At 43.5% G+C, this 14,456-nt stretch overlaps 1 protein-coding gene and 1 long non-coding RNA gene across 2 annotated transcripts in view; both read right to left on the bottom strand.

Moving 5' to 3' along the window:
- Positions 1–236: 236 nt before the first annotated feature.
- Positions 237–14,456, bottom strand: part of LOC109117402 (oxysterol-binding protein 2-like) — a 66,336-nt gene continuing 52,116 nt past the window's right edge. The window contains exon 4 of the mRNA XM_019204456.1: positions 237–992. Within this exon, the coding sequence (XP_019060001.1) occupies positions 946–992 (47 nt within the window). The 3' untranslated portion in view covers positions 237–945. The remainder of the gene's footprint in view (positions 993–14,456) is intronic.
- LOC104848078 lies at positions 4,969–8,606 on the bottom strand. The gene is made up of 4 exons (XR_002024711.1): positions 8,509–8,606; positions 7,019–7,168; positions 5,698–5,834; positions 4,969–4,997 (listed from the first exon to the last, which is right to left on the bottom strand). It is a non-coding gene; the product is annotated as an uncharacterized LOC104848078 (long non-coding RNA).

The raw sequence follows: 14,456 nt of genomic DNA, 5'->3' as shown, positions 1-14,456 counted from the left end.
TCTAAATGTATGGGGAAGAGAATCTCCAACAAAATTTTTACGTTAAAGAATAATAAGGGAGGATTTACCCTACCAGCTATCAAAATATGCTGTAAGGTTGTGACAATTAAATTATGAGGTAAAGGCACAGAAACTTATAACAACATCAATAGAGAATGGTGTGTTTAGAAACAGAATGCTACTGAGAAAATCAGATATACTTCTGGAAACCATAAAAACTAACTAAATGCCTGCCTCACAAGTAACACAAAAACAAATTCTGAGAGGATATGAATGCACTTGTTGAACTTGGTCCCTTCTTTCCCAAACACTTTGAATGGCATCTTTGTCACTAAGTGAACTACCATACATATAAAAATATGTTTGATAAGAATGAAAAGTTAGGATTTGGACCTACAGTATTTTAATAAGTAGTTAGAGACTTTGCTCTGTGAGATAACCCACCAAGGACGGAATCTTAGAAACCTGTGCTAATTCTGAAAAGGCCGTTCTGCTTCTAAATTCTCTGTGTGGGATTAATTCTTCAGATATTCATAAGTTGAAAGCAATCTTCAATTAACGCAGCCTCATGTGATTATAGTGGACAGTTCTGAGACCCAGGCTCTCTTCTCTGGCATTGTCTGGTTAACACTGCCCTGGGAAATTTCTGGTGCCAAAGAACAATACTGAAAGTGGCATCAGTTTGAGAAAAGTTATATTTTGCACCAAGGTGCTATAGGGTTTTTCTATTTCCAAGAAATCTCCATGAGTTGCATTCTTCTGCAGACATTCCCAATGGCAAGATTTTATATGACCTGGGGAGCAACTGTGTTTTCAGTATTATAGAGTTATTCATCTGCCTTTAGATAAGTGTACTCTCTGAACAAGCTTCCCTTCCTCTGAGATGATATTACATGTCCCAGAGGACCAGAAGAGGCACAGACCCTTGTCTGAAGTGAGTTGCCTTCAGTGAATTCCATCTGCGTACTGATGGCCGGGACTGTACAAGTTTCCTGTTTGAAGCAAAAAAGACATATAAGACACTGTAATACCTAAGACAACATATAGTCTTATTCAAAAGATGAAATGAGTAACTGATCATTAGAAAAACCTGTGTTCAACACTTCACAGCTTGTCCTGAAAAGAGTGACTACACCTCCCCTATCCAGGACTCTCTGACACTGTCATTTGGTATGTAAAATGGTACAACCGCTTTGGAAGTCAGTTTGGCAGTTTCTTAAAACTTCTCTACTTTATGATCTAGCCACTTGACCCATAGATGTTTGACCCAACAAAAAGGACAGCTTAAGGGCGGGGGATTTAGCTCAGTGGCTCTGTGCCTGCCTTGCAAGTGAAGGATCCTGAGTTCCATCCTGAGTACCAAAACAACAACAAAACCCAAAACCTGGAAACCACTCAAACATCCATCAACAGGAAATGAATAAACACGTTAGGGTGCATCCATAAGTGGAGCTGTCTTGGTTACTTTTCTCATTGCTAAGACAAAATACCCAACATCCAAAGTTAAAGGAGGAAAGGTTTATTTCAGCTCAAAGTTTGTAGAGGTTTAAATCTATAATTGGCTGTCTCCAAGGCCGGGTGGTATGGAAAAAGGGCATCATGGAGGATAAACACTTCATGGCAGGCAGAAGGCAGTAAAAACAGCAAGCAGCAAGCAACACCCTGCAACAACAGCAGCTCTCTTGCTGTCCCTTATATTTCATCCAGGCTACTTACCCTTAGGGCGGGTAGCACTTACATCCAGGGTGGGGCACCCTTAATCCTAACACTGCGCCATGAATCAATCTCAGGATCACATCCCCACATCACACCCTCTAGATCCAGCCACCTCCCAGAAGCTCCACCCATGACCGTGTGAGGCCTTGGAGGGACATCTAGATACAAGCCATAACAGGAGCACTGCTCAGCAATGAAAGACAACAAAATAGTGATACCTGCAACAACACAAAAAGATTTCCAGATAGTTTCGGGTAAAAGAAGCCAAATAGAAAAAGTAGACACTGTGCAATTCCATTTATATGCAGCTCTAGAAAATGCAAACAATTCGACTGTGCCAGAAAGCAAGTTACTGATTACCTAGAGAGGAGAGGAGAGCTGGGGAGAAATTATGAAATAGCAGAGGAGACTTTGGGGATGATGAACTTATAAATTAATTGTGGAGATTAGTTCAAGAGCACAAAACTTAGCAATTTGTATACTTTAACAATAGACAGTTTAATGGAATCAAGTATACTTCAACAAAGAATTTCTTTTAAGGAAGACATGCACAGAAGACAAAAATGAGTGACTGTCCATAAAGAAATCTTACGTTGCCCACATCTTTCAGCGGGGACAATCACTGCAAATCTACTGAGACCACAAGGCTCAGACCTTCTTCTGTTCTGTCCATTCAGTTCCCCCATTTCTACCCCCACCAGTGGCCAGACATCACTCCCTGTCTGCATAATGAGGCCAGCACACAGCCCATGGGCCATGGGAAGCCAGCGATACCATTTGCAGGAGAAACTTTGCCCCAGCTGGTTGAGATCTTTGCAGGAGGTGAAGGTTTGCCATCCTTCAGGTGAGTTGCGGTTGGTAACAAGGAGCAGCCACTGCCATGGAACAGAGCACTCAACCTCCACAGGGGTTACGGGTTCTTTTGGGTCCCTGAAACTCAAGCATGAGAATGAATCCTTCCTTTGCATTTTCGGTTCTATTTCTACTTCATTTTGGAAAGGACTGGAGAAACTTTCCCAAAAAGGTGATTCTTTTCTTTCTGGAGTCTTCCCAGGGAAGAGCAAAGGATGTGGGTACTGGTCACTTCAAGTCACTTCTATCCAGCTTCCAAAGCAACAAGTGCACTCCAGGAAAGCAAGGAAGGCCAAGGTATCCGGGTCCTGAGTATCCAACATCTATCCATTCACTGTGTGATAGCACTGTCTGGATCACCCAAGAGAGCATTTGCCAAATGTATATAGGGTACCTCTGTGCCAAGCACTGTGCTGGGAGGTGGGGACAGGGTAGGAACAGTAAGTAGGTAATGCTGGTCTCTGAAGGACTCACAAGCCAGTTCTTCAAATGGCGATGATTACACACCTGTCGTGAGCCCACAATGTACGGGAAAAACATTTATAGATTACACATATGTTGTACTACTTGATTTATATTTTATGTATATTGTACAACATCCATAAAAATGAATGAAGATAAAATGAAGTCAGTTGAATAGAACTTCTAATGCTTCCTCCCCATTCTGTAGGAACTCTCTTTTGCCCTCCTAAGGAGGCATTCATACCCATTTTCACACAACAACTGGGCAACGGGACAATCCCATTCACACCGGGGTGATTTTCCTAGGAAACTACTACAGAAGCAAGAGGGGGCTACAAACCACGGGCATGGTAATGTGGGGTGATATTTGTGACAGGTCCCGAGTACAAGCTGCTCAAGTATCCAACTGCAGACATCGAGGGAAGAAAATTTGGGGTAGGATCTCAACGAGGAACAGAAGCAAGCATAAAGCATGACAACAAGGACTGCAGAGAGCAGCTGGGCATAGTGGTGCACACCTATAATCACAGCACTCTGGGAGGCTGAGCAAGGGAATCTCAAGTCTGAGCTCAGTTGCAGCAGCTCAGTCAGATATAGTTTCAAAATAAAAAACAAAGAACAATGACAACAAAACAGCAGCGCAGCCTGAAACACTGATGTCCAAATGCCCAGGGACAGGAGAAAACGCAGCCCGATAACTATGCTGTCAAGTGGCATGTGAATGTGTGTGCTATGAACAGAGCCAAGGAGAGCAATGGCTGGGATCTGGGCGATGTTTCCGTTTCCTCTTTAAAATCCCTTCAATGCCACTGGTACTGAGTTTACTAGCATAGGGAGTCAAGTTTAAGAGAACAGAAGATAATAATTTTTCTCATCTGTTAGCTTCCTCTTCCCCAAAAGACTGAGTATTGATTTCCACCTACCAGCTCCACACCTTCCCTTGGAAGAAGAGCTGTCTGGACTGTCACTGCAGGTGCTGCAGCATTTTTCTCCAGCATCTGGTTATCCGCTGATAGCCCTGAGCTGTGTCTGCACCTGGGAAACCCCAGTGGGATGTGGCATCACGTACAGATGGAATAGCAGTATTGCTCCCATAGGAGCGAGAGGAAAGGATGAACATGTAAGTATTTCCAGAGAGGACCTTCCCTTTCCCAAGCTGTGCAGTTTTTTTTTGGGGGGGGGTTAGGGAAGTAAAGATAAAATGTGACTGAAGATAATTCCATAACAGTATCCAAATGTGAAGCATGCACTTCACACAGCAATCCTTTTTCCTAGAATATACCCTTAGGAAACAATCGCACCGATGCAGAAAAAGAAAGGAAGGAAGGAAGGAAGGAAAGGAGTGTGCACATAAAAATACTTGTCCCCATGCCTTTTTGAAAACAGAAAACACTATAAACTCAAATGTTTCAAAGCTATTTAAGTATATTACGATATATTCGGCTAATTAAATCTAATGACATTATAATCAGATATTTGAATAGGTAATGATATTAAAGAATTATAATTTCATTCCACTTGACCCAGCTATACCTCTCCTGGGTATATTCCCAAAAGACATCATATTAAAGCAATACACATATATATATACTTGTGTCTATAGCAGTGCAATTCACAATAGCTAATCTTTGGAAACAACCTAAATGCCCATCAACAGATGAATGGATAAAAAGTGTGGAATTACATATACATATAACATGTAATACATACATATTGTACCATCATAAAGAAGAATGAAATCATGTCATTTGCAGGCAGAACCTGAGACCATCATTTTAATTGAAATAAGTCAGACATAGTTAAATATCAAATCTCAGGACCTTGCACTTGTGAGGCAGGTGGGGCACCACTGGCCCTTAGGACATCTGACTTGCTATGTAATAGCCTGAGCTCTCTGCAGAAAGTGCTCACCAGCAAGGTCTTCAACAGATATGCCTACCGCGTCCTGAACTTCCTATCCTCCAGAACTGTGAACAGAATAAACTTTTATCACCAGGGATTTACCTGAGTGGTTCCATCACCTGCCTCACAAGCACAAGGACCTGAGTTCGATCCCCAATACCAAAAAACAAAAGTGATGAGAATACACTTTTATCCCTTATAAATTACTCAGTCTGTTGCACCTGTTACAGATAAAGATAAATAGATAAGGGCAGTGAGGGAGGGGATTAAAATTGGGGATGTCCTGAAAATAGCCACACCCTATACTTTGCCCCAACTTTGCCACCATCAGGCTCAACCTCGGTTTCTAGAGCTCATCCAAAGCTCAGGGGAAAGTCCTGGACTGATGTGTGTGAGTTTTTTCAAATTTCGCAGGGGAGCCCATTTTTCCAACAGACGTTCTTTATCAGAGACCACCAGACCATGGATCAAGGGATGCTGCCTAGGCTGACAAGGGAAGGAGGCCACCACAAAGCCCACTCCTGAGCACCCCCAGTGGCAGGCAGCCCCTCCAGAGAACAGCTTGCACCAGCCAGAGGCTCTGAGCTGCTGGTGCCATTATGCCCAGCAGGCCACAGGTGGACGAGGCAGCTGCTGTGCTGTGCTCACAAAGCCCTCACCCTTCCTGAGAGTGGCCTGCAGAAGCTTCCAAGTACCCTGCCTCTGCCTCTGGGGAAACTGTCCTGTCCCCAGCAATGTGCTCCCACACTCTGTGGTTGTACCTACCTGCCAGTCACCCTGGTCTCTTGCCAAAACTCAACATAATTCCCTGGCCACACAGCAGCTGCCTGCTCTCCTGTCCTCTTTCCTGCTCCAGCTCCCGGGGGTAGTTGTGAGGGCCAGAAGTGGTCAAGGAAAGATCCCTGGAAGAGACCAGGGAAGAAGGATAAAGATTTGATGTTCCCCCTTACACATTCTCAGGCAGCCCTTCAGGCGTGACCCTGCCCTGCTCTGGCCACATTCATACGCGGATGGGTACCTGCTCCAAGCTATACTGGAACCTGTAACTCAAGAATCTGAAACTGGGGTGCAGAGACAACAGCCACCATTCTGGGGACAAGCAGGGGAGGTCAGGCCCACCTGCAGGACAGAGCTATGGAAGAAGAAAACAGCCAGTCCGAAGGGGGAAGGGACACAGAGTTCACTCTGGAAGAGGGCCAGAAATAGGAGAGTTGGAGAAAGCAGCTGCCTACCTAATTTGTCCCTGAAGGATGCTCTACTTCCAGTATCCTGAGCATAACTCCTACTTGCAGTTAAACCAGAAGGAGTGGATTTCTGTTCCCTGCCCCCAACTGACCCTGGACAGAAAACTTATGAAAAAATAATTTTTAAAAATTAGCTAGGCACGGTGGCACAGGCCTGTAATCCCAGCTACCCTGGAGGCTGAGGCATAATTTGAGGCACAAATTCAAGGCCAGCCTGGGCAACTTAGACCCCGTCTCAAAATAAGAAACAAGAAAGGGCTGGAGATGTGGCTTGTGGTAGAGCACTTGCCCAGCAGATGTAAAACTCTGGGTTCAATCCCCAGCACCACCCCTAAAAACTGTAAAGATCCCTTTCTGTACAGGTATTTCCATCATACTTAGGAAGTACCCCACATGCACAGGATCAAAACACACAAAAATCCTGTCAACTAAGGACCCCAGATGAAGAGCCAGGGACTGTGCCAATTACTTGCATTTGTAAGCTGTTCTACACGGTTCTCTTGCACCTAAAGTTGCTTTGCATTATTTTATTTTGTTCTTGTTATTTACCTTGAAGACCATGTCATGAGAGACACTCTTCTTCCCTTGGATGGACAGAGAAATTGAGGCCTCATCCAAAGTCTTATAGAAACTCAAGGGCAAAGCTAGGATCCCAAATTGTGCAACCTCTCATTAACCCACATCAGTTCATACCACCAAGCAACTGAGACTCAGAACCCAGCCTTCCAGTTCTATAGCCCAGAATATTCAGCCCAGAACCTTGCAAGGTTTATTTCCAGTCAAAGCTTAACCCAGTAAAGTGAAGTAAGGAGGTACCAAGGAAAACACATAGTCCTGCTTACTTCTGGGTGAGTCGAGTGTTCTGGCCTGGCCTCCTGGGCCCTCTGCCTGGGAAATCAGGGACAGAGCGGGCCAAAGGCGTCACCTGCGTCACAGCCTGTGTCCCCATGCAGGTTAACGACTAAATTACCATAAACGGAAGCCTTTCAAACCTGAAAATGCCAAAGGAAAGTGCTATTATGCCTCTAAGATACAAAGGAAGCAATTAGTAAGCAATTAGTAATCAAGGCAATTGCCTTGACAGGAAAATAATGCTTACGCTACAGAAATGGTAAGAAAGTATCAAATGTAGATAATTACTTTCATTATGCTCTGTCCTCTTCATAAGAACATTGCTATCACCCCCCAATTTATAGATATAGATATAGATATAGAGATAGAGATAGATATAGATATAGATATAGATATACACATATATATGTGTGTGTATCTATATCTATATCTATATCTATCTCTATCTCTATATCTATATCTATATCTATATCTATATATCCTTCTTTTCTCCTGAAATAAGGGGGCCACATCTGGTCTGACTCCTGAGCTTGGCTTGCAAGCTGAGCTTCTATGAAGAGGAGCTAGGTCAGAACAAATGCTACCTGTCACTAAAAATCCAACTTATTTCTCTTAGAACCAAACATCTCCCTCCTTTGAATTCTGCATATCCTTTCAAGCTTGCTGTTGACCCATTTACCCTGAGCCTTTTCCAGTTAGCACTGATTTATATGGGCCCCCCGGGGGTAAGCCACAGTCATCTCTAGGTTACGGGTCACATCTAAACCTAACGACTTACAGCTCCTACAGGACTCTGAGCACCTTCTATGCTACCTCTGGGTAGCTCTGCCCTTTGCTGATGTGGATGCTAAGAGCCATGTGCTATGGGGGTTCCTGGGTGCCATCCGACCATCAGATAAGAATTTCAGTGGCCCTCCTCTGAGAATCCGCAGCTCCAATGTGCACCAGGGAGGCACTGCGCCCAGCAAAGTAAGAAGTTATCCGTGATTTTGTTGTTGCGGTTGTTATATCGCTTAATTTATGGCAGTTTGGGGTTTTGTTTGTTTTTGTTAAGAACTTAATGAGCTCTTAAGAGACCTCTTTATACTTTCCCACCAGCTAGGTGAATGGGGCATCTCCTAGCATTGAGGGTTCCGAGAGTTACTGGTTTGACCATGGAAGAGCACATCCCTGTCCCCCAACACTGAAGTGGGGGCCACAGAAGAACTCGCCCTGGATCGATACCTGCAGGCGTCCTCCAAGCAGGAAGGGATGGCTTCTCCTCCTAGCACACAAGGAACACTGCACCCTGGGAAGCCACCCCTTCAATGAGAACAGAGACCTGCTGAGTGGTGATCCAGGCCACAAGCACCCTCACATGGGCAGTGGCTTTCCAAGAGCGGTTTACAGAACCAGAACAACTGCACACGCCCTGGGAATTTGTTTCCACCCCAGGGGACTGCAGCCGTCGGGAACAGGAAGAAATCCTTCCAAGTCCTACCTTTCACATGATTTTCATTTTAGAGCAACAGGATGGCAAGCTGCCCAGATGTTCTTAGGATCAGCCCCTGGGGCTCAATCACCTGCTTTGGTTGCACTAAAGGCAGACTGTGGGCTGCCTGAGATAATTCCATGTGCTGGGCTGTGATATCAGAATAGGACTATGACATCAAGGTGGGGACAGGGCAGTCTGGGGGAGCGAAGCGGGAGAAACAGACCACATTAAGATGCCCTGGAAATGAAGCCCCAGGAGAGAGAAGTGGCCAGCTCTGTGTCAAAATGTTAGTCTCCCCGAGACTCCCCCTTTCAAAGCAGACTTAAATCTCCTGAAGGTGACTCACAAATACTGAGCAGCAGGCTCAAAGTCAGCCAACCAGCTGGTGCTCCCTTAACATCCATTTAGGAGCAAAGAAAGCAAAGATAGCATCTTCTAGCGCCCCCCTGTGTCAAATGAAAGGATACTCTCGATTTTCTCCCTAGGAGGTTTATCTTTTGGACTGGAGGGTCGGCAGCGGGACCTCCAGGTAGGCCAGGTATCAAAGCCCTCCAGGACAGGATTAATGTAGGCAGGTAAAATACAGGATGTCTATTACATCTGAATTACAATAAACAATTTTTAGTAAAACCTTATCTGTGGTATATTTGAAGCTCAAATTAAACTTGGTAGCATATTTTTATTTGCTGAATATGGCCAATCTACTGAAAGAGTTTTTTAAAAATATAGCTTCCCCTTACAATGTTACTCTTACTCAGTTTTAGTAGGGCAGGGAACCTGGGAACCTGTATTATTTTAAACCAGCCAAAATGGCTATTAACAATAAATACCGCTAACTTTTATTATTTGTCAAGCTGGGTGTTCCAAGATCTTTTCATGTGTTACCCACGAGAATCCTCAAAACACCCCTAAGAGGAGGTTCTACTATTAAGCCCACTTTGCAATGGAGAAAAATGAGGCCAAAGACTGCAAAACACCTCTCTGTGAATGACAGAAGTCTTTGAGTTGGAAGGACCCTAGGAGGCTGAATATCAAAGCCCCAGCAGATAGACAAATGGAGACCACAAGGCTCAGGGAAGCCCATGCTCACAATAATCACAATGTTGTGGTGTGCAAGGGGCCAGACTAGGGAGCAGAGCAAAAATCTTGGAAGAAACATCTGATCTAGGCAGGGGGCCTCTCAGTAAGGCTTTCCTGAAGGGTAAGCAGACCTAAGGGAGATAGGGCGAGGGAAGGGGCTGAGGGATAGGGAACAGAGTCTGTAGGCCAGGGGCACAGTATGCATTCTGGCTGGTAGCAAGACAGTGTGCAAATGAGGAAAGCAAAGAGGTCCAAGGGCAGGGGAGCCACAGAGGAAATGTAAGTCAAAACCGCATTTTCTTTTCGAGTTAACATGTGTCTTGGTTACTTTTCTCTCATTGCTGAGAGAAAATACCCAAAATCCACAAAGGGAAGAAAGGCTTTTTTAGGTCACAGTCTACAGAGATTTCAGTCAATAATTGGCTGGTTCCAAGGCAGAGAGGCACAGCAGGTAAGCATCTCGGAGGAGAAACAGTTCATAGCAGGTAGAAGGTAGCAAAACAACAAGGGAGGACCACAGCTCTTTCTATCCTTTATATCTTATCCAGGCAACTGAGCAGGTAGCACTCACACCCTTAATCCTAGTGCCCTGAATTGATCCCAGCATCACACATTCTAGATTCAGCCACCTCTGAGAAAGCCCACCTATGACTGCATGAAGCTTTGGCTAGACACTAGCCGTAACATTGCGCTCCTGGTCTCCCCAAGTCTCAGGCACATCCATTTATGCAAAAAGCATTTAGTCCATTTCTAAGAGTTGCCAAAGTCCTAACAGTTTCAGCACTGCTGAAAAGTTCAAGTCCAAAGTCTCCTCTGAGATTAGCTGCAGGCCCCTGTACAAATGAAAAGAAAGGTAAACACTTTCAGCATTCCATGGTGCAAGATAGGTGTGCCATTCCAAACATTCCAAACGTTCCAAACAAGGGGATAACAAGGAATGGGAACAAAGAATGGGAACAAAGCAAGACCGAAATCCAACAGAGCCAACTTTAAATCCCACAGTTCCAATTCCAGCATCCCTGGCAATCTGTGACAAGTTGTGAACTCCAAAGGGCTTGGGTGGTTCCAACCCTAAAGCAATTCTGGTGTAGCTCCTGTGGCTTCTTGGGCTGGCTTTGCTCACTCCTTACAGCTTTTGTTGGACAATCCATTTTCCTGGTTTCTCCAGCCTTCTATGGTCTCCACTGCACCTCTGACTTCACACTTACAGCCTCACAAACTCCTCCGTCAGGGGCATACTGCCTGGTCTCCCAGGTCTCCTTCTGAAATCTGAGTGGAAGCCTTCCTTACCCCACAACTCTTGTATTTTTCATGCACCGAAAACCAACCCCACGTGAATGGCACCAAGGTCTGCTGCCAGCTGGAACAGTAGCCAGGCTTCCTTCTCTTGGCTCTGGAGGTCCAATGCCTATGGACAAAATCCTACGGAATAATGTCCCTAGGCTGCCACCATTCTAGAACATGTGCTCTGGGGCTCTCTTCTCAAAGGAAAGTCTTTCACTTTTGCAATTTTGAGGCTGCAAAGGGTAGAGTCCTGCTGTTTCTTGTGATGCCCTCAGGCCATCTTTTCTATTCTCTTGGTACTTCTCAGCAATCAAGATCTCCTCTGCTTTATTTCTGCAGTCCACAGCTTTACTGGAGTTTCCTTTCTGTCCAAACTCAAAATGTTTTAAATCATTCTGCTGGGCTCTTTGCTCTTGATTCTCAACATAAATCCAGCTAAAACCCCTAACAGTAGCAATGCCATGGCCTCAACATTAGACTGCCTTGTAATTTCTTCTGCAAGATTAATAAGTCTGCAGCCCTTAAAACCTCAGTCTTAGGCAGTCTCTGGACATGAGCAAAATGCTGACAAACTTTTTGCCAAGGCATAGCATACATTGGCTGGAGTCCAAGAGTCAATGCATTTCTTCTTCCCCACAGAAACCTCCCAAACCTGTTCTTTACTGGGCATCATTTCTGTCAGCATTCTGGTCTTCTGGGCTGTGACTGTCATCAAGTACAGCCTAAAGCATCCAGCTCTACTTTTTCAGCTGGCATCTCCAAACCTTTCCAAACTCTTCTCACAAGCCATCTCCATAGGCACCTAAACCACATGGTCAGGTACAGTCACAGCAATGACTCCACTTCTAGTACCAAATTCTGTCTTGGTTACTTTTCTCTCACTGCTGAGACAAAAGACCTAATGCCCACAAAAGGAAGAAAGCTCACAGTCTGTAGTTCCCAGTATTTAGCTCACAGTCTGTAGAAGTTTGTCTCCCCTGCCCCAAGACAGGGTCTCATTCTATATTTCAGGATGGCCTCAAACTCACAGTGATCCTCCTGCATCATCCTCCTGAGTGCTGAAATTACAGGCGTGTACCACCAAGCCCAGTTTATACAGTCTGTAGAGGTTTCAGTTCATAATTGGCTGGCTCCAAGGACGGTGTGATGGCAGACATGCATTGCACAGAAACAGTTCATGGTGGGTAGAAGGTAGCAAAACAACAAGGGATGACCACAGCTCTTTCCATCTCATACCTTATTCACACTACCCAGGGCAGGTAACATTCACATCCTTAATACAGTGTCCTCGATCCTAACACTGCACTGTGAATCAATTCCAGTGTCACACATTCTAGATCCAGCCACCTCTGAAAAAGCTCCACCCATAATAGCATGAAATAAAATTTACTTATTGTTGTATAGTTCTGTGCATTTTAACACATGTAAATTAATGATGCACCATAACTATAAGGACACAGAGTGGTTCTATCACCCCCATACAAACCCAGAACTTGCTAGTGCTACAGCTTTGTACCACACCCTCCCTCCCTCCCAACTTCTGACAACTCTTGATCTGTTCTTTATCCTCAAAGTTTTGTCTTTTTCATGTGAGATAAAAAGCAATGTACAGCATGATTTTCTGACACTAAACCTTTCAGATTCACCCAAGTTATGTATATACAAATAGTTCACTTCTCTTGCTGAGCAATATCACAGTGTATGAGTATACCAGAAATGCTCACCCACTAACTCACTGAAGGGCCTTTGGGTTGTTTCTAGTACTTTGTTATTACAAATAATGCTATGAACTTTTGTGTACACATTTTTATGTTAAGGTTCTATTGCTTTGGGTCATTGCAGGGACATATGTTTGTTATATGCTTAGTTTTGTAAGAAACTCAAAATATTTTCCAGAACAATTGTACCATTTTATATTCTAACCAGCAATGTAAGACAGATGCTTGCCAGCAGTTAGTATTATTGCTATTTTTAGCTGCTGTAATTTGTATAATGATATCTCACAGTGACCTTACTTTGATTTTCTAATAGTTAATGATACTGAACACCTTTTTATGTGTTTCTCTTTCATCTGCATCTTCTTTGCAATGAAATATTTGTTCATGGTTTTTGTCCATTTTATAACTGGATTGTCTTCTTACTGTTGAATTCAGGTTCTTTTTAATGGATTTAAGAATTTTTCTGTATATTCTACATACCTGCCTGCAAATTTTTTCCAGTCTATATTTGTCTTTTCTTCCTCTTTTTAGACTTATGCATTACCAAAGTTTTCAAATTTGGAGTACAGTTTATTACATTTTTCCTTTATGGAGTAAGCTTTTCATGATGTCATGGTCCAAAAATTCTTTACTAAGCTATAGGTTCCAAAGATTCTAGGTTTTTTAGATCCAAAGATTCTAAGTTTTATCTCTGGGGCATGGGATTTAGCTCAGTGGTTCCACTTCCTGCTTCACAAGTGTGAGGACGTGAGTTCAATCCCCTGCACCAAAATAAATAGATAAATAAATAAATAAATAAATGTTTTATCTGTTTGCAGATGATATGATTCTTTATATAGAAGATAAAAAAAACTTCAGAAGACTCTTAGAAACTAATCAATTCAGCCAAGTGACAAGATACAAATACAATATGCAAAAATATATATTCCTATACACTAACAATAAAGCCATTGAGAAATCAGGAAAACAATCCCATTTATGATAACTTTAAAAAAACATTAAATACTACCTAGGAATCATGAAAGAAAACTGCAGTGAAAACCAACAAACTGAAAAAAGAGAGACCAAAGAAGTTAGAAAATGGAAAGATATCTCCTGTTCCTGCATAGGCAGAATCAGTATGAGGAACTACATAGTGAAACACTGCCTCAAAAAAACCAAAACAACAAAAACCAAACAACAACAAAAATAAAAACAAAAAAAAGTCCAAAGATCACCAGAAAGCTAGCAACCGCAACAGGCAAAGGGCAGAGAGGATGATAACTCAGGCTTTTAGAATTTTCCCTTGATGCCAGTGCTCTGCCACCTGGGGCATGGCAATCTCTTAGGCTTCTGCTCTTTCATTTTGTACCTCACTTAGGATAACAAAAGTAGGAGTAACAGTACTATCTCCTTCCCTCTCTTACCTCCACACAGCCCTGGTTCCAGAAAATCTTTGAGGGGAGTTGGAGGAAGTTTTGTCTCCTATAGCACTTCCAACTGAATAGGAACACTGGCTCTACCTACATGGAGACCAAGGAACCCCTGCCCTGACTGATCTGTGAGTGCAAGGGAGCTGGGCCCTTTTTCCAAAGAATTTTTGATGAATCATGGGAGTGGAAGCAGGTTTTGATCTTGAGTTATCATCACCAGTAGTGCGCATCACCAAGTTGCCAAACAAGAAGAAACAAATTTGACTAAGAGATTAAATATGTAATATCTAAATAGTATGGCTAAGAAACATTAATAAAGTCCATGTTGCTGGGCATGATAGTGCAAACCTGTAATCCCAGCATTCAGGAGTCTGAGGCAAGACGATTGCCAAGAATTCAAGGCCAGCCTGAGCTACATAGTGAGACCCTGTCTCAGAGGGGACAAAAAAAAAAAAAAAAA

Source organism: Fukomys damarensis, unplaced genomic scaffold (assembly GCF_012274545.1).
Source record: "Fukomys damarensis isolate Sample0158 unplaced genomic scaffold, DMR_v1.0_HiC HiC_scaffold_12, whole genome shotgun sequence".
In the NCBI taxonomy this organism is placed as follows: Eukaryota; Metazoa; Chordata; class Mammalia; order Rodentia; family Bathyergidae; genus Fukomys; species Fukomys damarensis.
Note: the sequence above shows the minus strand (reverse complement) of the source record. Positions and strands in the feature narration are given on the sequence as shown.